Source organism: Dermacentor andersoni, chromosome 3 (assembly GCF_023375885.2).
Source record: "Dermacentor andersoni chromosome 3, qqDerAnde1_hic_scaffold, whole genome shotgun sequence".
Lineage (NCBI taxonomy): Eukaryota > Metazoa > Arthropoda > Arachnida > Ixodida > Ixodidae > Dermacentor > Dermacentor andersoni.
This window is the reverse complement of record NC_092816.1, coordinates 60,882,549-60,905,764: the sequence shown is the minus strand read 5'-3', so window position 1 is coordinate 60,905,764 and position 23,216 is coordinate 60,882,549. Positions and strand designations below refer to the sequence as shown.

The window sequence follows — 23,216 nt, the reverse complement described above, 5'->3', positions numbered from 1 at the left end:
ACTTGCATAATGCCCACTATTGGAGTGATCACAATGCACAAAGGGTAAGGCACAATCGGCACCAGTACCAGAGGTCGCTCAATGTGTGGTTAGGAATTTACGCCAGTGCTATAATCGGTCCCATCTTCTTCGATCACACACCAACTGGACAGCGTTATGCGAATGAAATCCTTAAGGAGTGGTTGACGAGTTTCTCAGTGAAGTTCCGCGGTCACGGCTTCCACTTCTGTGGTATCAGGAAGACGGGGCACCCGCACACAGCAGCAGCTGAGCACGAAACTAGCTGGATGCGACTTTTCATGCGCAATAGGTTGGAAGGCACGGGCCTGTAAATTGGCCGGCTAGGTCCCCTGCACTCTCTCCCCTCGATTTCTTTCTTTGGAGTTATGTGATGATCGTACTTACATGAATACGGACGTCAAGTTAGTTAAAGGTAAGGATAACGTATGTCTGCCGTAGCATTCCGGCGTCGGTCATCAAGAAAATCGCTGCAGATGTGATAAAATGGACACAGCATTGCGTAGCTGCAAAAGAGGACCTATTCGAACACGTCCTCTGGGCAGCAGCTGGTGTTCAACGAAGCTTAAGAATTCATAGATAATAAGGACACAGTATTTTTTTTTTTTTTGTGCAGACATTCTGAGTGCCAACTCGGCTTGTTTAGAAGCGGCATATTTACTTTCTTGAATGCATCGTTGTTTTTTTTTCTCTACGCGTTGGCCACTTTCCAGTTTGTTTATTTCGCTTTTATTTTTTGACACGAATTTGGCAGCACATATACACTTTCATTAAAAATAAAACGGTCACTTTATATTGGCTTTGGGCTGAAGCAAGTTTCTGGTACAAAGTATAGCTTCGTGTGCACTCTTTTGATGCGGTGCGAGCAAAGCCGGGATTTTGAAACATTCTATGCCTATTAGATTGCTTTTTGCATTTCGTGTGTGGGCAGACCGGCGCATCGGCCCCGTCATCAAGGGGCTCTTGTTATCAATGCGATCAGTTGCCCTTGAGAGACGGATAATAAGTGTGACGTAGTAATGAGAGGAAGAAATAGCTGCGAAACCTGCTGTTGGTGCTCCTACCGTACCATTATCAAGGTGATGTGCCCTCTCTTGGGGTTTGCGACAGGCAATGCAGTTGCTTTCAATCAGCTTACATGAGAGTGCTGCTTTATGACGTGGGTGGGACCGCAGTCATGTGGTATTTTTCATACTTCGCAAGGTTTCGTTGCCAGTCAGAAAGAAATGTGCGCAATTAGTACGTCGCTGAAAACACCGCTGTTAATTTCATTCTGTGGTGGCTACAAATGCCTCATTCACACATTTAAAATAAGGACAGTACTTCTCGAGTTAGATAATGAATTGTAATTACCAAGTTAAATCTCAGCAACGAAATAATTACTGGCAGCTACTCCACTGTACTGGAAACAATATGCACTAGGTTTTTTTCGAGTAACGCAACTGCTCTTTTTTAGAGTCTAGGTGCGTGATAGTCGGGGAACACTATAATTCACTCAATATTAACCGAAACGAGGCTTAGCCGGATTCACTTTAAATCAGAAACAACAGCAGTCATGCGGAGCTGCACTTATACGTGGACTCACAGAAAAAGAAAGAAACAATGAGAGAGAGGCTGCAGTTACGCTGGAAATGCGAAGCAGTATTAGTGATAGCCAAGTATGTAACAATGACACGAAGGAAGATTACACCACCGAGAGGATAAAAGCTGTGAAATTGAACTGTCTCCCATTATGAGCTCTTGTATAATGCCGTCACTTCAGTGCTCAATTCTTCGAGGTCACACGAAGTTTCTTCAAGTGCACATATACATATATATGCGGTTCGGAAAGCTGGTCGCTCCCCCCCCCCCCCCCCCTTGAAAAATGAATACTCTGCGCCTATGGCAGTTAGTGAGCAAATGTTTCTAAGTTATAAAATTACTATCCTTACTTCTTATAACTGTCTACTAACCTGCTACTGCAATTGATGCTTCGCCTTTCGAGCGTAACTGCAGATTTCGTATTGGCTGGTTTTCAATCAAGTCGACTTTTCAGTCCCAACATTTTTATTCAACCAGGCAATCTCTGCCCAATGTTTACCTTTGACACTAATAATGCACAACAGAGCGACTGTGAATGGCATTACTGTCAGTTACCGGGAATTCGCCAGCTAGCATTGACAATAAGGTGGGCCCCTGATAAGTGCCTACTCCTTCATACCATGCCTTCTACTCCAACTTTACCTGTTTCCTAGAAATGTAATTGATACATCCTTTCGAAACACAACTGCTACTTTCACTTTCACTTTCAATGGGCAGTAAGAAGAAACTAAGTGGAATTCTTCTGATCTTGCTACATGCAACGACATAGCCATACCATACGACAAGCCATACCGACAGATAAAAAAAAATGATGGTCAGTGGTGTACAAAAAATGACAATATTTTTTTCATATCATCAGCACACAATTACCATACTGAAAAGATTAGCTTTGCAGTTTACTTGTAATGAACAAAACCATAAATGACAACAAACATACATATTCTACATCAGAAGAGACAAAATCGAGCAATTTCACATGAAGTCAAGATCAGTTCCCATACTGCATATTCAGAAGAAGAAGCGTGTCAGTTATGGGCACAGCACTGTTGACATTGGTGCTGATCCCAACTTGAAATGCCTTCTGCAGAAGCATGCTACCATGCTCCTGAGCAAGGACGACGAACTCTGGAAGGTGATCAAGCACAAGCAGAACCAAGTCCCGGCGATCACTGGCAAGACACTGCAAGTAACCCGAAATAAATTGTCCTGCAGTTTTCGGATTGTTTTTGATGCTTTGAAGTAGCAACCTGAATGCCAAGCTGCAACACGATATGTTTGTGCTGGTCAGAAGAACACACTGCAACTCATCTTGATAGGCCTCAAGGATTTCAGGCTTCCTCGACGCAACATGCTCAAGATCTCTAAGAGCAGAGAGAATTTCTTCTGGGTCAACTCCATCTTTGTCAAGCAGACCCCTCAAGTCACGGCTGCCTCTGCCTTTGCTGAAACCCGGTGCATGTGAAAACGGACGTGCAAGTAACCGTCTTGAAGATGGGCCTGCTTCAGAGCTGATGCCTTCCGGAGCATTCTCACTGCCCTCAGGATGCATTCTAAGGATGCAAGTGCCGGCAAGAAGAGTTTTCAAACTCAAGAGGTCTGGGAATATGCCAGCAACATCCTGCATTGCACCATGGTGTTTCTGAACCCACTGCCTGGCTGCTGAGGGATTGTGGTAGACATACTGGTGAACCAAAAGCAAGAACCTGTTCAGCAGGCCCATTATGCGCTCCCTTTCGTTATTGCGCATGTACTGGATGTGACACTGGAAGGCATCCACGTAAACGTCCAGTATATCATTCAGTGTAGGTACTCGGACATCAAGAAAGAGATGTGGCACCAGTAGTTCTAGTGTTCCCAACATGTGCACGAAAAATGATGCGTGACTTCGAGTACCAAATACCAACGTGCCCATGCCTGAACGACTGTGAAGAAGGCTTGCCATCATTGGTAGCTGACGCAGCATCAGCTCTGGATGAGTTGCTGCTAGCTTCCTAATAGCGATATGAAGGTCTGATAGTTTGTAGTATGACTGCTTGTCATAGTCGGCAATAGACAATGCCAGCAATAATGTATGTGACAATGTGTCTACCCTCATCTGACCATATGTCTGTGGTCCTATATCTTTCAGCATTTCCGTTATCGCGTCTGACGTAAACACAATGCTAGGTATGCACAGGTACAACTGTGTTAGCATTTCTTTTGCAGCTGTACGGCGAGCAGGCTCATTCTGGACAATGGTCATCAGGTGTGATACAACTGCAGATATCAAAGTTTGATCAGCACATCCTTGCTCCAATAGTGGCAGACGTGCAAAAATCTTCATCTTGCTTTCCTCCTGTGGAGCCGAGTGGCCTTCAGAAGTCGTAGTTGCTGAAATATGCTCATTGATGATGTAGTCAGCCATAGCACAAGCTTGATCAGGGCCAAAAATTAAGACCTTCTCAGGACTGTAGTGCTTAGGGATCTTCTTGTCACGGCCTTGCCATATCTTTGGTATGAACATGCAGGCTTGAAGGAAGTCCAAGACAGCCGAAGGGTCATACTTCTTTGTTGATGCTTGAGAAAGGACTTCATTGATGGCTGTGTGCAGTGTTGACCAGTGCGCCCGGTGAATAAGCAGGGCTAACAGGTATGGCCGAAATGTGGTTCTCAAGAGCTCATTTTTTGTGCTGTTATGGAAGAGAAGCTGGTGTTGCAGCTCTAGACAAGAAGAGATGCACTCTGGTTCCAAGTGTTCTAGCCAGTCTACAATGACAAAGCTTGTGGTTACCTTTTCAGACTCAAAGATGTTTTCACACAGAATCTTCGAGAGTGCATGAATCAGCTGCTGACTGTCGCCCATCTTGATAGCTCTTTGGACAAGTACACAAAGTGCCTCCTCAAAACGCTTGGATTCATTTTGTGCTACTGATGTCAGAGCTTCCACAATGTTGGCAGATTTTGCATCACCAGATGCTAGCCTCCTTGGTGCCTGATCCTTGTTCCTCGATGACGAATGCGATGTACAGTACTGAGTCAAGATGGCAGAAAGTGGCGACGGCCTTTTGCTCATCTCCAAGATTTTCGAGCAAACCCAGTGGAACTTGAATGTGAGCGGGGAGTTTGATGCTTCTCTTTGTTGTGCCGCAATGGCCAATCTAAAGAGGGAACATGATATGAACGATTTTAGAAACAAAGCATTCACAAATGCCTCTCTCTGATCACTTTCAAGGATATGCTCACACGTGTGGATGAATTCTGCCAAAGCACCACCAAAAAGGCATTTTCGAAGGACGTCATGTGAAAATGCCTTTTGCAAGCCTCTAAAAAGTTCCTGCTCCTGCTTGCTTCCCAGTTTTCCCTTCAATGGATCCAGGCCAAACAATTGAACAACAGCCACTGGAACAGAGTCCAAGCGAGAAGCTTCTGTTGGCCGCGGTGGGGCATGCTGGATAACTGATGTTGGCACTGGCTCAATGTCGTCCATTTCAGCAGCTGCATCAGTGACGTCGCTCTCACCAAGAAGACGATAAAAGCATTCACCACCGATCGCTCCTCTCTGGTGCTGAACTTCAACTAGCTGCGACATGTATGCCTTGTCCACAACCGCCTGAACAACAGCTGCTTCATCATACTCCACGGCTCTGTCCAAGCAGCAAAGAAGCTTGCTCATGCTTGGAACTGGAATGCCAAAGGACTGAATGAAAAGCACGAGCTGGTTTGGCTCCAAGTCTTTCAAGGCAGCATCAACAAGGACATCCACAGATGACCTGATCATACGAAGCTTTAGCCAATCTGGTAAGAGGAGAGCTTCTTCAGATGTATCGACTAGAAATGCCTGGGGTGGGTCTCCTCCTTCTGGAAACCATGTTTCTAACAGAGCATTGAATGTTTCAGGGTCACTCTGCGGAGGCCCATAAGTAAGCAAGATGATCATGGAGTGAACGACTAGTATGTACATAGTTGCTGTTTCTCCAGAGTCCCACTGCAGTGTGATGTGGTCCTGACACTCATACCAGTAGACATCTTTGGAAGGTTTTCGTGCATTCTGCAGATATCGTGTGAATATGTCAAGCAGTGAGCAGTGGAACAGTTCTTTGTAAAAGAAACCAACTGTGTCCTGTAAGAGGATACAGTTTACGATGGTTGGCCGGTCAATAATTAGCTGAGTTATGTCAAGAGACAGCTCAGACAGACCATCATCAGGTGTATAAGTTGCAAGAAATTTAACATATGCTGTGATTGCAAAAGGGTCATTCTCCACTTGGCATGCGTGCCGCAAAGTTGCACTAATGTCCTGGCGCACGACACTGAAGTGAGGCAGAGAAGGGATTTCCTTCAGTAGCCAGTCATGATTATTTGGTTCAGAATCCTGAGTGCCATCTACAGTAGAAGACTTCTGACAGAGGACAAGCATGAGACCTTTAGTTGCGAGGGTGCGAGCATTTTGATTCTGTGTGCTGAGACGTCTCATAAAATAGTCAAGCACCTCGCATGTGGCCTGGACATCGCCTTCTGGGTTTCTCAGCAACTTCTGTAGGTGCTGCAACAACTGCTGCTGCTTGCGCTTCTTACTCTGCAGAGTTTTCAGCTTGCCCTTTTCTGGTTTGTCGTCCTCTGGATCAGCTGTACCTATGCTACACTCCAGTTCATCGTTGAGGAGAAACTCGCAAAGGCACTGCACTGGGAGAAGGTCAAACGAGCCCTCATTTGACTCCACAAGCTCCGCCAGCCATGGCATGTGCGAGGTCCCTTGTCTCTGGATAATTCCCAAAAGAAAATCGGGCTTCCTGCTTCTACACAGGAGGTGCCCAAGCTTCAAAGTTTCGTTTAAGGCTTTCAGCTGCTCCAACACTTGTTGCGGCGGTCTTCTGGTCACACCTTGAGGATCCATCGTTATCAGCTTTGACAAGAGAAGACTGTTACTTTCAGTGATGGTGACCTTAGTCGATGCGGCTGCCAAGTGCGTTTCAAATTCCAGTATCTTTTGCTTCTCCACCTGAGCAATCTGCATTTCTCGTGCTTTGATTTCGTCAGCTTTTTCGCCTACTGCCAAAGTCGGTGGAGGAAAGACAAAGTGGTTAGTGATGCACATTTCAACCAAACTCTGCAGTGTTGGATGGGTTGCAAAAGCCATTTCCCCAAATGTGGACGGGTTGTGAGCTACCACAATGAGAAGCATGATCCATGCCTTCCAGTAGTAGTCTGCAATTGCAAGGTTTGGTGGTGTGTAACCAGCTGGAAGTGTGATGTTTTCAGGGTGGTGGTAGGCACACAAGTGGAAGATAATCTCTATGAGTTCTGTTCGCTCCACCACAAGCACAGGGTGCAAATCTTCTTTGTAGATTGCTGCTGCTCTTCTGATTAGTTGGTCCACAAGCTCCAATGCATCGGAAGGGTTGAGTGGGTGTTCCTTTGACATCCCTATTATTAATATTCTAATGAGCGTGTCCTCCAGTGCAGGGACATCTGAAGCCAGCCTCAACATCAAATGTCTGTCAGCCTCTGGTGGCCAGTTATCCTTGCAGTAATGCTCCAGTTGCTCAAGGAAGAAGGATTTGTGCAAGCAATGCAAAAATTCATTCCTACCTGGCTTAAACATCTTGGGAACGACTGTGTGCAACCACCAAACTGTGTCTCGCTGAATAGTGGCCACCTGCATTTGGTAGTTTCGGAGAGGAGAAATGTCTTTCTTTTCCCCTCTGAAAAGCGCTGTTGCTGCTTCACGCACAGCTGGTGTGATTGCCAAAAAGATGGCCTTGACAATGAGGTCTGTTATAGACATGAAAAGGCGTTCTCTAAGCGACTGCTCAAGCTCTAGGAATTGAGTCTCCTTTCTCTCTTGCATGAGGCCTAGACAGAAGGCTGTAAAGTTGAGATCATGACGCAGAGACCGTATGATCTCTCTGAAAAGAGCCCGCAAGCATCGCAAGTAGTCTTCTCTATTGATTAAGAGGTCTTGAAAAACTTCAGCAAGGACACGAGCAGCTTTCTCATGTGAGTGCTGAAATATCACTGAGAGAAGCTGCATATTATTGGGGTTCCTCGAGGTGGAGAGTTCATTGTAGATGCAGTGTTTCAAAACAGTACTCAGATTGTCAACATGCTGACCCAAGAGTTCTTTCACGCATTGCATGAAGTGGTTCACGACTGGCTTTGTCTTAAGTCGAATACGAATCAGACACCCGATTACTTCAACATCGTGCTTGTTGTGTTGGTTGCAGTTCATGCAGACTGTAAGTAACAGGTCCTGAGCTGGGCGAGTCAGTTTAGGGTTCTGAAGCCATGTCTCCAGACGATGGGCGACCAGCGAACGCACTTCACTAATACCGCAAGCAGAAACTAACAAACGGAGCAAGTTTTTCGAGATGTCCATTGGTTGGCGGCGATTCAGCTGTTCGTGGATTACTTCCAGCACGTAGTGCTCGATGTTTGCTTTGGAGCCTGCAAAGCGAGGCACAACGGCAACGTTCTCCGGATTCTCCTTGAGATCCAGGTGCAGGCTTGACAGGGAATCGTCGTCATCGACTGCCGGGGCAGGAGGGCTGGGACAAGCATCCGGCTTGAAAAGCAGGTCTGGGGCAAGCATACTCTTGGGCGGCAGCCTCGTGTTAAATGCCGTGAGCACGTTGTCGACATAGTTTTTACATTCGTCGTGATCAACCCAGACCCGATCCCCCAACGAGTCTTCCACAAACACTTTCACAAACTGATCTGGCCAACTGACATTATCTTGAAACGCAGCCAAAAGAAGGTTACAGGCTAGCACCGAGATCAGGTTGTTGCCTTTAGTTTTGAAGTTCACTGTGACGTCGCGCTTTAACAAGCTCGTGAATGCCTCAACAGAGCCTTCAGAGTCAAATATCCTCGGCCGAGTTTTTGCTAGGAACATCAGCGTCAGGTAAAGCATGGGGTCCGGCTTTGGCCGTGTGTTCTTGAGCGTCTTTGCGGCGCCGCACATGAGTGATTCGACCTTATCATCGTCACCAACGTCCTCCGCTTTCAGAACACGACTCAGGAAATCTGTTGGATCGACCTCCACAGCAATGACATCCCACTGTTCACTTTTGTTGGAAGGGGTTTCCCGCTTTATCTGCGAACCAGCGGGACCCAAACGGGCAAGAGATGACGGGGCAGCGGTCGCAAGCTTCGGTTTCTTTGACGGCACCAAAGACGACGATCCGCCGGCGGCTTCTGGTCGCTTGCGTTCGGTACTAGAACTCGCGCTGCTTAACGTCGACTGTTTCACAGGTGGCTTCGGTTCCGGCACATCGGGGGTTGATCGTTGCTTCGACCCGAGTGCGATGAAATCGCCCGACGGGAAAAGGGACGCCTTCACTTTGTTGGGGCCTCTCTTCTGAGATCCCTTCCCTTTCTCTCGTTCCATGTCGGACTGAAGTTGGTTGCTTCACGTAGCTACATCCCAGGTTCTTTCTCGTTTGCAGAAAACGCGATAACTCAACAACCTAACGACCAATACGAATCCCAAGAGCACGACTCCAGGGCCGGCGCCATATCTCTTACAAGTGTTGCAGACCAGCGCACAACAGAAAGCAACAGTTTCGCATCGGAAACTGCACGCAGTTTCAAATGCTCGAGCAATGCGTAAAACTTATGCAGAAATAAAGTCAATAAAATTTATATTTTGTTCCCTTAGTCATTTGTTTCAAACGGCTGAACTGATAACACCATTTCTGGCGTCACATAAAAAACAAAGCCGCATAGCCGTTTCAAGCCAGCTCGCGAGCGCTTCAGCCAGCTTCAGACGGTACTCGCAATCGCATCATCGCATGTCGAGCGAACTATGCCAGCATGTTTTCGCGCAGCGTAAACAATGAGTTTCTATGCTTCCTACTGGCCATGTGTGCCTTTGTGCCGTGTATCGTAGCTGAAACTCCAGGTTGCACGCTGTTGAACAAGGACTCGAAATCGGAGAAGGCGCTTTTAGAAGGCTTGCACGACTTGAAGGGCGAAACGTAAGCTCCACATAACAGTGGATTTTCAGTCGAATGTGTGATCTTGCGCAAATTTCTTCTCCGAATGCAAAAATAAGAAGCCGAACTTTGGCATGCTTTTATCACGATCACTACTGGTTTTTGCCACAGAGTGCAGTAATGTTTGTTCATGTGTGCGTGCTGTGGAAATGAAGTATTACTAACGTTAATGTTCTGCACAATCATCCCGCTTGGCGAACGTGCGTGAGGAGCGCACGAAACCTAAGCTGACGCCAGATGTGCACATGCCCGTTCATTTATTTTGCTGTTACATTCATCTCCTGTTTCAGTTTCACTGTCGAGGACAGGGTAGACGGCAAATTGAAGAATATCTACGAAATCGGAGTCTGCGCGAGCGTGAATAAGTCGGCGCCACAAGTAGGAGCGGTTCAGCATGTCATTGGCGATAAAGGCAATCAAACGGTTATGTTAGGCCAGCTGAATTCTACCACGCTAGCTGGAGCCCGTAAGTCACATTTCTCTCTGTCTCTCCTTTTTCTTTTTTTAGGACATTTGAAAGATCGTGCATTCTTCTCTTCGTCCTCTTTTTTTCCCTCACCCCTCTTCTTGTCGTATACTAGCGAACACGGCAGTGCACCGAGGCACCTACTAATAGAGGACATAATGTTATTTTCAGCTGGGTGGACTCTAGTCACTTACAGAAATGGAGATCGCTATAATGGATCCTGTAACAACTCGTCGCGTGAAGTCCAGTTGGCAGTCCTCTGCAGTCCAAACGAGCATCACGTAAGTTATTCGAGAAAAGCTGCCTAATGAAGACCGCTTGCGATAAGTCTACTGCTGTGTTGACTACGGCTGAATGTTGAAAATAGGACGGAAATGCTTGGGAAGGGTGTAAACGTGCATTCACTTGTCACCTTCCAACCCGGTGGTATTCTTTCATAATCAGGCTTGGACTGCTTGAATTTTAAACATTTCAGTTTCACTCACTTTTTGTACCTTGATTCACATGTCCAGTTTACATAAAGTTATTTCCAAAAGTGCATTACATGCACATCACTTGTTATCCTGAATCTGAATATGCTTCTGTTCAATTTCATTTTGCACTTATGTATACATACCTGCCAATGCTCCCCACTTTCTTGCAATTCTGACGAATTTGGGCTCGTGTTACAAAAAAAATAAATTCTGTTTACAAGAAAGCTTCGCTTGTAGGTATTTAAACCTTCTGTTGGAAGTCTTCTAATAATGAAAGGACTCCAGGACAGTACTTGCTTCGAGCAAGTTCATTCGGGCGATTTCCTGAAGCAGGAGAAATCGGCAGTGGCAAAGTTGCTGAAAGAGTAACTATGATCTAGAACATTGTGTTGCTTGCCAGTCTCGTCTGTTCCAAGTTGGCTACTGATGTGTCCAAAGGTAAATTATTATTAACTAATTGTGCATGTATCCCATAAGATGCGTAAGGTTATAAGAAGCTTTTAAAACATGCATATTATCCCCCACCCCTCCCACCTATTTTCCAAGTCTTATGTCTGCGAAATTTTTTTTTTGTAATTTTTATTTGAATGTTCACAGGTTGGCAGATATGTGTGTAGTGTAGTTTGTTAAAATTAGCTCACTTGGTTCAGTGCTCATCAGCAGAAAAAAAAATGCAGACCTTTTGTGTTTTATCCTCTGCCAAGAAACAAAATGTGAAACAGTCAAAGGCACTCTGATAGTGCCACACACAGTACTTCTTAAGTATGATGATGACTGCACATACTTCTTTTCAAGAAGCCACCCTTTTCCTGCTACTACGTCCTGAATGACAAAGTAATTTTCACTTTACAGCATATACATCTATAACTTATGCCATAACTTGTCAATTCTCTTATTGGACGGTGATTCTGGTTCATTTCAGGGCACCCTGCAAATCGCGTCCAGTGGCCGTGCGGGAGAGACGGCGTGCTCGTTCCTTTTTGTGATCAGCAGCAGTGTCGTTTGTTCAAAGGAGAAACACGAGCAGCATCATCGCGGCCTCAGTGGCGGTGCTGTATTTTGCATACTGTGAGTACGTGCGTAATATCATGTGAACCAATAAGTTCTTTTTTTAGGAATGTAACAAATCACCGGCTATAGGCAAAACAAAATTACGTGTCGGCCTTGTCCGTACGCTCAGAAAGAATGTTAACAAGCAACCCATACGGATCTTGAAACATGATTTTGTTTTGACAGTGGTCAGTAACCTGCTTCATGCCTACTTAACAATGATTTTGCCTGACCAGACAGTATTCCATTGAACTCAACTACAACAGTGAGTTTTAGAGGTAGAGTTATGAAAAAAATGAGGGAGAAACCGAGAAGGAAAGGCCAAGAAGTCGCACTGGACACACATTTGGTTTGCTATCCTGCACTAGAAAAGGAGGATCACGTGACGAAGAGAGAAAAATAGAAGAGAAATTATGCAGCACACTGTAGGCTATCACTGAGGCCAGTCCATTTCACGAACAGTCGTAGTGCACACATGGCTTTGTGTGGCAGCGAAGGGTGCGACCATGGTCCCAGACTCTTAGTAAGTGAAAATCTTCTTGAGTTCATGTATTCTGGCAGAGATTCGAAACACAGAGCGCTGCTTGGCGGTTCAAGGGTCTAGCCGATTAGAACTTTCTCACATAACTCCACAAAAGCAAAAGTTGTGTGTAATCATACTATTACATTGGTATGATAGTGATAAGGTAGTGGCATGTCATGTTCTCAGCTGATCATTTTCAGGGATTTACTTTGACATTTGCATGACACAACTGCCAAAGTGCCTCACTGGAACAACAGATATCCCATTGGTGCACTGTAGCCCTGCAGAGTATGAATATAATGTTAGTGGGGTCTGCCACTCCTTTCGTTACATACAGTTCCCCTAGCTTAGCCAGTAAACAAGCTCCAAAAGTGATTGATCACTAATACGGCCTCTGAAATGCAGCTGTGAGACTTATTGCTGGCAACAACATATTGTGTTGTGTTCAGCCCAAATGTGTTGGAAACTTCACCCTTCTTTATAGAAGATAGGGAGGGGGGTAGAGGGAACTGGTACCTGTATTGGGATTGTGCCTGGAGAATCTGCAATATTAGTTGATAAATACAGCACATTTGCCGACTAGTACAAGATTTTTATGTATTTTTACTTGACAACAGCTTTATTTGTTGTTGCTAGTGGCGCTCAGACCTTTTCCTGTATTTGTGTGCCACACTATTGTAATGAAAACAGTTTGAGTATGCTAAGATTTTAAGTGAGAAGCTGCGTCATCTGCTAGTAGCAGCACGAAACAAAATGGTTATACCCCTGGGGGGCAAGCCTCCTTGCCTACTACAGTAGTCAGAACGGTACTTGTACCCAAACAGGTCACATGCTTCAGGCAAGACTTACTTGCCTCAATACTGAAACATAGCCAGTTACTGTGACATTGTCTTTTGCTTGTTTACAAGCCTTTAGTGTTCCTCTTTACCGTCAGATGGAATATGTAGAGCTTGAAAAAAAGTTTTGAATTGTTTTGAAAAGTTTTGAAAAGCTAAATGTTGCTATCATGGAATTCATCACAGTTGTAGTTGAGTAGCAAATGCTTCCTTACAGTTTTTTCACAGTGGCCGGCAGTTACCTGCTCCTGGGTTTCCTGTACAAGCGCATTGTTGTTGGAGCAAAAGGCCTGGAGCAGATTCCAAACTATAGTTTCTGGAAGGATTGTGGCAACCTTCAAGCTGTGAGTGAACTTGACTTTTCACAGGCTGTCTTGCCTCTTCTCTTCTCACACCAAATTACAGTCGAATCTTGTTAATTCGAACACGCTTAATTCAAACATCTGGCTTATTTAATTTGAACACGTAAGCATTTGTGACGGTCAATTCGACCATACCGCGCTCCGACACTACTTTCAGCAGCATGCCAAATCATGCGGCAGCGCCTCCAACCAGCATTGATCTGTCCCTGCCATAGAGGAAATGCTTAGGAGAGACCCCTCAATGCCGTGCGCAAAGAAAAAGAAAACCGTGGTGGTAATTTCACCCTCTCTTGAATGGCAAGGCCGTCATTTCTGCGTCTAGCCGTAATGCCCCAGCCACACTAGCGGCAAAATGCGCACCGCAGGAGGGATCGGTCCTGGGCCGATTTTTCTTGGAAATGAAGCAAATTCATTTCTCTCCCACCCTTCCTTGCAACTACACTCCCCTCGCCCTCCCTCTCAACTCCTTCACCTTTGACGCCTCCGTGCTGGCACCGCCAGCTTAGCCCACTCCTTGAAGTTCCATTTTCTGCTGTTATTGGGAAGCGAGCGTTGGCTGGAGTGGGCAGTTTCATGGTCCTCGCTTGCTGTGTGCCGCGACATTTCACGGCTTGCACCATTCATGCAAATTGCTATGGTGCATGAATACTTCATGAATAAGTCCTTCCTTTAACTTGAACAAATTTTCAGGCCCCTTCGAGTTCAGATTATTGATATTCGGCTGTGTATTAAACCTGACTAACTTAAATCGCATGTATAGTCAACCGCAAGTTTATAGACCGCATCATCTGAAAGAACGTTGAATTATCAAAAAAAGGCAGTTTGGGACCACACCCAGTAAAATCGTGCAACACTATGTTGTTCACTTATGTAAGTACAGGCTGACAATTCAGAATACCAGGCTGTATTCCAAGGCTGCTCAGATATCTGGCTTTTCTCAGAGCCTGCACTCCATAAGCTTTTACTGCAATAGCAATTATATGCACTCCAGGCGCATTTCTGCCTCACCGTGATGTTTCGTTTAAAGTCCGAACACGATAACATCGTCACCGCACGCCATATGCTGTATGTGCAAGTGATACTTGCGAGGGTCACCCCGACAATCGTGGCTCACTCATGCACGCACAAGGGAGGAAAGGAGGAGGAAGCATGCAGCCTTCCATCGCGCGCGAGGCACCAGGAGGAAGGGAAGGAGGGGAAGGGGGTTCTCTTAGGCAGCTGCTGTGTATGGCGAGGCTGCGTTGCTGCCCTGTCTTGAACGCAATCTGCGACATGGACAAAGCGCCCCGAGTGCCGATAGCTTCGTATCTACTGTGCTTTTGGCGGTTAGTTCGCGTTGGAGCAAAAGGCAGCACGAAGGTCAATTCACTCACTGCACTGTTGCGCTTCCTCACTCCAGTGTTTTGACAGCAAGTTTCGGCGGTCATCAAGTGAGATGTGTTCATGTTTACCTGCGCACGTGCGACGCCGTGCTTGTTAATTTACTTAGTAAGGGAATATTTACAAGTTTATACGGCTGATGACACTACTATCCTTACTTCATATAGCTGTCTACTTATTTGATATCGCAATCAGTGCTTCGCCTTTTGGACAAAACTTTGTTGGCTGTATACAACAGTCAACAACAAAAACTTAAGTTGACTGTATACAACAGCTGGCTTGGTGTGAGGGGGCTGTATGTGGTAGCTAGTGGACATGCAGATTTGTTAGGTTAAGTCAATACTCAATGCTTGACAGTTGCTCAGTGTCCTTTCAAGTCAAGCAAGTTCTCTTTGGGAAAAATATCTTAAGCAACCTTAAATTTTGTTTTTACATGTCAGTTATTAAACCAGTGCAGTGAATTGCATGCTAAACTTGCTGGCACTTGCAAGTTCATTGCAAATGGGTCGACTAATGCTGACCACAGGCTAAACTTTTTTGCTGTTAAATAAATGTTATAGTAACACATTTCTCACTGGCAGCACTCCAACAAGCTTGATAAGTGTTGAGCACTTGCATACTCAGTAGAAACATGTTAAAGGAACACTAATGAAGAATGAAGTTGGAAATGGCAGCTGCACTTATACTTTCTCATAATAGTCTGCCATCACGGCTGACATTGGCTGCCAGGAAAGGTGGTGGTGTGATGTTACTAACCACTCGGTAAGTCTGCTAAAAGTCTGTTGCATACTGCCGAAGGACTGCAGAGGGGCGTTTTCTGCCACTTCTTTGTCCCCAAGATGACTACTTCCTCTAATGCGGCTGTCAATGCCAATTCACCTTCTCTGTCATCATGCACACTCATGTAGTGGCATAAGAGGCCTTGAAGTGTTTCGCGAACGTTCAAGGTGCTGCAAGCGTCCAATTTCGTACGACACTCATTACCATACGCTAGTGGACGTTAGCATACGGTAATGCTAGTGGCTAGCAGTGCTTCGCCGACATATTCAAGAAATACTGATAAGCCGAGCGATAGTCAAGAACATGAGCACTGGTCGTAACATCCACCTCATTTTCCATTAGGTAAATTCATGTCCATGTCTTTTTTTCCTGTAGTGTGAATTTGTGTCACCAACTGGCCCAGTCACATCGTTTGCTACTGTTAATTTTCATTCTTATCATTCGTTGTGCTGACTGCCTGGTTGCGGAGATAATGGTGGCATGGCTTTGTCGGGGCCAATGATGAGCTGAAAAGGATGGACCATAAATGGAGCATTATAATAAACAGTCCCTTGGCTGTGCATATGCAGCATATTGTTGTAGCTGCAGTCTGGGTGCAGCACTTTTGTAGAGTGTGTTATTGTTGATGCTGTTGAACATTGTCTATATTAACTACTTAACCCTCTCCTGCTTGGCCAGCCTTTGCTGCCTGCAGTACTTTTTAATAAATAAATTTTAGGAGGTTTATTCTAAGAGAGTATTGAAACTAATGGCAGTGTCCTTTACTATGTACTGAAATTTTGGCCGAAACAATGAATAAGTGGGTTACCACTCTCTCTTATTCTCACCAAATTCATTTGCATACCATCAATAAGTGGTTATGCATTTATCTATAAAGGAGCCCTTGCTTTTCTGTTGCAGCTTGCATAGATTGACGGGTGGAGAGATGAATGCGACAAGAATGGGAGCGATAGGGTCCACAGTCCGAAGCGATTCGGCCAGGAATTCTAAAAAAAAAAAAATTCATGCCCTCAGCTCAAATTTTGCCTGCTCTCCTATCCCCATTTTCCCCCCCACTGACGCAACCGCTTGCTGGCAATGGCAACAGCTCGAAGCACCTATGTAGCGAAAATTTGCACGCCATGGTTGCCCACATGCTTTATGTCCACAGATTACATTTACTTTGGTGTGCTGATGGCACCATTACCGTGGTAGAAAACTGCCTTTGCACATTCAAGGAGATTCATGGTTGCCACTACTGGTCAAGCATCCTGGGACTGCGCGACGTCTCTTTCCTTTTTTCATAGCTTGCGCAGGCAGTCCAGCACAGCACCGCAAACAACAAAAAGGGTGCGGTAACAACAATGCAACGAAGAGCGAAACTTGTGCCGCTTGAGTGTATTGTGTGTCCAAAACGAGGCAGCAAGGCTGCTCACAAGCATTCGTAAGCGAGAAGAGAAGCTTTTATGTGAACTTCTCATGTGCACACTTCTCTATAACATAGAGCAATGCTCAGAGGCAAAATAGCAACCAGTGCCCCTACCGTGTTTCGTAGTTGGAGTGAATTTTCTTTTTATTAACCTGTGACTATTTGTGTTAATATTAAAATTACAGAACACAAAAATATAACCAAATCTTAATTTATCACGTTTTTTCTGGGTGCCGTAGTTATCTGAAACTTTATTTTTAACAACTCACAGACGAGCGAGTGGTTATGTCGATGACGCTTCTGTTCACTGCCACTGGGTGACAAAGCGATCAGCAGTGATGTAATGATTGGTCTGCATGATTAAAATATTAAATGTATTGATATCGGTGCTTTGACCTACGCTAGAAGTATCTTCAACCGTCAGTCTGTGCAACCTGCAAGAGAAAGACAGTGGCTTGAAAAGTGTTCGAGGGCCCCTGTGCTAGTGCTTCCAAATTAAAGCATACATTGACGTAAAGTTTCGTTGTGTAGCTCCCATTGTATGTGTCCCTCATGTACAAGCAAGTAGTAGCAGTGTATCAGCACTTCCGGTTTATGCAACCTTAGAGTCAAGTTGCCCACAAAATGTTACGGGCCAAGGAATCTGAGAAAAAGCTTAATATCCCTGCAGCCTCACAATGGAGCCCAGTACTCGCATTTCCAGCTGCTACTAGCATATGTGAACAACATAGTGATGTCCGGTTTTACTGTCTACTTTTACAGGCTGCTCAGAAATTCAATGTTTTACGGGATCCTGTGGTCTATGAACTTTTGTGATTAACTGTGCATGTAGGTGTTTCATTGGCCAAGAAGGTGATTGCTGACATAGTATACAGTAATTTGTTCATGTGACCAGAGAAAACAGTGAAAGTTGCGGAGGAAAAAGAGAACTTGCATCCTCAACAGCTTTTATGTGCCAGGTGCTGCATTCTCACATCTTTCCCGGGGATGCTCTCACCTTTCTGCAATTGGACATATATCACGGCACCTCATTGGAGCAACGTTCTTCACGACACTAAATCTGAGAATAAGGCAGTCAGAATTACACTTCAGGACATGCGAGCTTCTTTCTTCACATCTACTTCTGCTGGCTTCGCCAATCAACACGCACCGGAAGTAATATGCCGGATGTGATCGAGCCAGAATATGGTTACAACAGTGTCCCACAAGTCCCCTTCATGGCCTAATGGCAGCTGTGGTAAAACGTGAAATGATTCAGAATCTTTTCAAAGGGTCTGCACGTACGCTGTGCCGCCTATCGCTGCCCTGTGTTCTCACAACATATCTAATTTCAACATGGGCCTGCGGCCTGTGTAGTAAGTAATGCGTGATCATGCATCTCCCATTCTTGATTCGCTCACCTTTTCAGTGCAGAATAACTTGAGAGATTTCCCAGAGTCACATCATACCTGGTATCTTTACCAAAAGATCTAAAAATAAAACTGGCTTAGAGTAAGGTCTCATTAGTCCGAACTGTCGCCTGCATTTCTCCTTTGATGTGCGAATGCTATGCTCGCTGCAGAAGAACTGCCTGCACCTTAGTCATCTGCAGTCAGGTTTTTCATGTAAATCCAGCTTTTCTCTGGCACGTACACCGTCAGCTGAATTGAACACCCACCTCTGTTCAGGACGGCTGCAACTACATCTGCCGATGCCAGTGTGACTCCTCCGACGAGCACCGCTCCTACCGGGACATTGACGACAGGCCGCTACGTCCGGACGAAGACAGGGACGACCAGCTGCTTACCATGTAGGCCGCCAAACTTTGTTGCTGATGGGTGTACTGTAGCGTATTGCAGAGTTGTGCGCCACTATCTCATTCCCATTCCCAAGCAGCCACTTTGTCTTAGTTTAAGACTAACTGCGATGCATGCCCTCAGGCATCACTTTGGCTGTGAGTAGAGAAATGACGTGATATATCATCTACGGTGTTATCTCGGCTTGGTTGTGGAGTCGGGACGTACACTCCTTAACAATCTTTGCAGGGGAGCCTTAAAGGGGCCGTGAAACCCTCCTCTGAGCCTCTTAATCTGGTCCAGTACTTCAGTCTTTAATGGTCTATTTCAAGTTTTCAAGTACGAAATGCTACCGTTCGGTGGTTTGCTTGTTTTGGCGAATGACGCACTTTCACAGACACATTGACAGAAACAACAAAACAGAGATAAGAAGTTTGCAGTGTAATTACTATATTTGCACGAATATAACCAGAGTTCCTTTTTCTTCTTTTTGCACTTTCTAGCTGAAAATATTTAACGCCATCTCAAGAATGTTACACAAAATCCTTTTTCTTTTCTTGTTGGCTGTATTGTGCCGAAGGATACACCGGTTCTAGTCAGATCACCGAGTGCTTAAGAGGGCGTCTGGTGCACCAGGGAGCACTGGTGATGGTGAGGGGAGAGTGCTGATGGTTCCGTCTGCCACAGAATAGTTCAGGTGTCCACAGGAGGGGATTTCCCTTCTTATTGCACTGCATATGATTGCCAAGCATTGGAGCTATACAGAAGGAGCACAAGCTTTTCTTATGTGATATTCCACAATGGTACTTCCCAAAGCAGCTAGGTTGCAAAAGTTGTTAGTGAGTACCCAGCTTTATCATGTTGTAGCATCCACGGGCAACAAGAGCAGCCAAGCAATGCCAACAGATAAAAAGCGCAGCCGTTCTTCAGGTGCATGTTTTTTTCTGTGCATTTTTCTGAGACCTGGGCAGTGCTTTCTGTATGCAGCGTCAAGTATTCATGATAATGTGTGTGCACTTTTTTTTTTCTTCTTTCTCTTTTAGGCATTAGCTCTCTTGGGTTCGTGAACAGCATGCATCGCCAAGTAGATGTGTGGGCGAGAGAGAAGCATGGAGAGGGAAAGTTTTGACTGCAGGCATCTTGTAGTTAGTGCTAACAGACTTTACAAGCTGGTTGTTCTGTCGTCTAGGTTTATATATTTCTGGAACCAGAGATATCTTGAAATCTGCTGTCAAAATGTTTTTTTTTTCTTGGCAGTCTCTATGGCATAGCTGTTCCCTATGGAAGGCCTTGCACACAGCCGCTCTATGTCCCACCACTGTCGTGGGAAGAAAACATGCTGTAGATGCAGTGGAACAGTTTACGAACAACAATGTGTGAAGCGGAGTGTGAAGGTTGCACATATACTACAGTTTCAATAACTCTGCATGTGAGACGACGTAAAAATAATTTGCATCCTTCAGGTCTAGAAACATAAACAGGTTTCTGGACAGCTAGAAACTGGTGCCTGCGAGGACTTTCAATGAGGGTTTTCCATTGGGTCAGTTTCCGACGTGGGGAGCTTCATCAGAGACATAGTGACGGAACTGTAGAGGTGAAAACTACTTTGTTGGCATCCCAGAGGAGAAACCAGCCAAGTGGAAGGCGGCGACAGTCATGGGACGGTGCAGAAAACAGATGTGTTAGTGAGGTTTACTGCTCCTGGAAGGGCCTTTCCAGCTTTTTGTTGCGTACATTTACCTGATCTCCGATGACCATGAATGTTGGGGACCTGTGCCAAGGCTTCCCATAGCACTGTGACAATCATCACGGGTGCTTTTCATTGTGGCTTCACATTAATTGCTTGTGCCAGCCAAAGATGCTGAATGTGTAGCAAGGGTAGCCAATTATGTGCACAAAAACAGTTCACAATAAGCACAAGCTCAGCTATCACTGTTTAAGTTCATGTGCACTGTGCAATTTTTCTTTAAGTTCTCAGAGAATCGAGCCTTGTCGTATACTCGTGCACATATGGTATGCATGGCTGGGAAAGTATCATGGTTGTTATACATTTGCTGCACCAAGCCTACTCTTGCACCATCGTGGTTGCCGGCTTTCGACAAAAGGAAGGGAGGAGTTTTATTCTCAGTCAGTCAATTTTTGGGATGCCTCCACTTTTGCTTGACCTGCCTGGCATCTGGTGCAACGCTGTGCTGGAGCGGCAGGTGTTCTGGTTGCCAGCTTGGCCAGTCGGCGTTCACAGAAAATGGTGTCCCTAAAAGTGATGCCACTCCAGAAGCCTCCAATTCAAAGAATGTGCAGGTTCAGCAGAAGTTGTTGCAACGGTCCTTAAAGCATGATGGCATTTTCCCTAATTGAACACCGTCAGTTCAGTTTTATTGGGAAGAGGACAAGTTAGCTTTGTCTGGAAGCGTTTAGATTATGGTTATGTTCTTGACTCACACTTAGCGAGTACACTTCTGTCTTCTTTAAGTAGAGTCGGTGTGACAATTGGATGACCAGTTAGTGGGCAAAGAGTGGCTTGTGCTCTTTGCCGTTTTCATGGTGTCGAGAGACTCCTGAGCAGCACTGACAGCTGCAGGCATGAGATGACCACTCAATTTTGTCCAAGCTGCAGAACAGCAGTTTCTTAAAAAATCTTCAGGTAGCTTCGTCACACAGTGTTGCCACTTAACACATCACAACAAGGATGACCATTCTGGTGAAAATTGGGTACTTGAGCCTGTGTATTTTTTAATTTCTTGACTCGACCTTGCGCTCATATTTCATAAAAGTGAAGGGCTGCAGCACCTGTCTGCTGAAGTGGTCACCGCAATTCGTTAACACCCCTCAGCAACTATTGAGCTGCACTTTTCCCATAGGGCACTTTTTTCCATCTACTCGAAGGCGCTGATGTGGAAAGGTTCTTTTCAACTGAAACCTTTTCGTAGAAATTTTGAAGGAGCAGTGTTGAAACACAGCGACTGTTTCAGCCAAGGCTGCAGCTTCCCACTTTTTAGAGTTGAGGTGAAGTAGTGTTGAGCTGAGGAACATTTACAGATACAGGGGTCAGTGCACATTCTAGAGCTTGGTGCACCGTTCATCACCATGGTTACAGCTCTCATGCACTTCCTGCTTGTGAAACCATAGAGCTGATTGTTTGCGTTGTAACCCATGTTTATGTGGCCATGAAGTCAGTTGCAACACGCACATGTTGCTCATAAGAATGTGTAGAGCTCATCACATGTACGAGACTTTACAGGCATGCAATGCTGCCATATTGTGGCCACTATATGGCAGTGCTTAACATTCTCAAATAGGAGTTTGTGAGGTGGAGCTTGTCAGATAGCTGTCATTCAAACCCACGTTCATGTTGGCCAACATTCCATGCAATGTTATGGAAGACCCTGTGCTTGTGACATGTTTTTCCCACACGCCCTCTCTTTTTCTTTCTCTTTTGGACACGAGCAACAGCAATTTATAAATTTCAGCCTATCAAAATGCATGGTTTATTGATTGGTTGATTGACTGATTGAGTGGGCTTTTACATTGTAAAGACATAAAACCACAGCCTAGATATGATGGATGCCATAGTTGGTTGCTACGTAATAATTTTAACCACCTGAGGTCCTTTGATGGAAATCTCAGCAGCTGAGAAGATTGGACTTGATATGGTTCAAGCTTTCAGCGGTAACATGTTATGTTTGCAGAATGAAGAGTCGCGCTCTGCTGATAAGCTGGGTATGCAGGCAAGGAAACTGCCAAGGCCAGCATATCAGCAGAGCGAGACTCTCTTTCAGCTGGCTCACTTCTGGTCAAACTTTTTGAGCACAAGCCCTTGCCACTGCCTTCATAGTGAGCTATGGTAGAGGAAACTAAGAATGTTTGAGGAGCTAGTTAATCGTACAGAATGCGGGAACAATGCCAAACACAAGGGCAAATAATGCCATTTTCTCTGTGATTATCTCTGTGGTTTATGTCTGGTGCCACCTCCATATCGTGGTCTAAAAATTTGACAGGACAGCTTGTTTCATTACAAATATGACCCTCCTCTTGGAATTCCAGCACTCAAAAATAAATGGTGCGTTAGGCTTTCGTCAGGTGACCTCCACCACATACTTTGTACAGCAATTGCATCGTGACTTTAAATGTGGCTGAGCCCAATCACGCACACTATGGGGGGCATTGCAGATACACTAAACTCTGCAAAAATGGGCATGATGCCAAATGTGCAAATTTGTTTTAAGCAGCCAAAGTGAGCTAGCATTACTTGGTCCGTCACGCCTGGTTACTTATTACTTGGAACTTCTTGCACGGTGAACCAGTGAGCATTGCAGCTACCTGTCTGCACCAGTATGGGAGAAAAAAACAAAAAAAAGAAAAACAGAACCTTCAAGTGCAATGCTGCAGCTGTCAACATTGGAGCGGGCCCAATGCAAGCTACGAGGTGCTGTGACTGGAAGCTGCTGTGGATCTTGGGTAGTCATCCATTTCTCACTCTCACATTATTTTCTTCCATGCTCTCGTTGCATCTGCTGACCTCTGCAAAAGTCGCACACAACTTTACTTCACTACACAAGTGTGCCGCTCTAGCCACTTGACTTTTTCTTGC

At 45.3% G+C, this 23,216-nt stretch overlaps 2 protein-coding genes across 2 annotated transcripts; one reads left to right on the top strand and one right to left on the bottom strand.

Annotated features, from left to right (window-relative positions):
- Nucleotides 1–2,046: 2,046 nt before the first annotated feature.
- IntS1 (integrator complex subunit 1) lies at nt 2,047–9,118 on the bottom strand. The gene has a single exon (XM_050194898.3). The coding sequence runs from the start codon at nt 8,963–8,965 to the stop codon at nt 2,588–2,590; it is 6,378 nt and encodes a 2,125-aa protein (XP_050050855.1). The 5' UTR covers nt 8,966–9,118; the 3' UTR covers nt 2,047–2,587.
- A 233-nt stretch (nt 9,119–9,351) lies between these two features.
- LOC126547096 (cation-dependent mannose-6-phosphate receptor-like) lies at nt 9,352–22,699 on the top strand. Its single transcript, XM_050194962.2, has 7 exons — nt 9,352–9,554; nt 9,863–10,038; nt 10,210–10,319; nt 11,434–11,579; nt 13,138–13,264; nt 18,518–18,639; nt 19,669–22,699. The coding sequence occupies exons 1-7, from the start codon at nt 9,391–9,393 to the stop codon at nt 19,673–19,675; spliced, it is 852 nt and encodes a 283-aa protein (XP_050050919.1). The 5' UTR covers nt 9,352–9,390; the 3' UTR covers nt 19,676–22,699.
- The last annotated feature ends 517 nt before the right edge of the window (nt 22,700–23,216 follow it).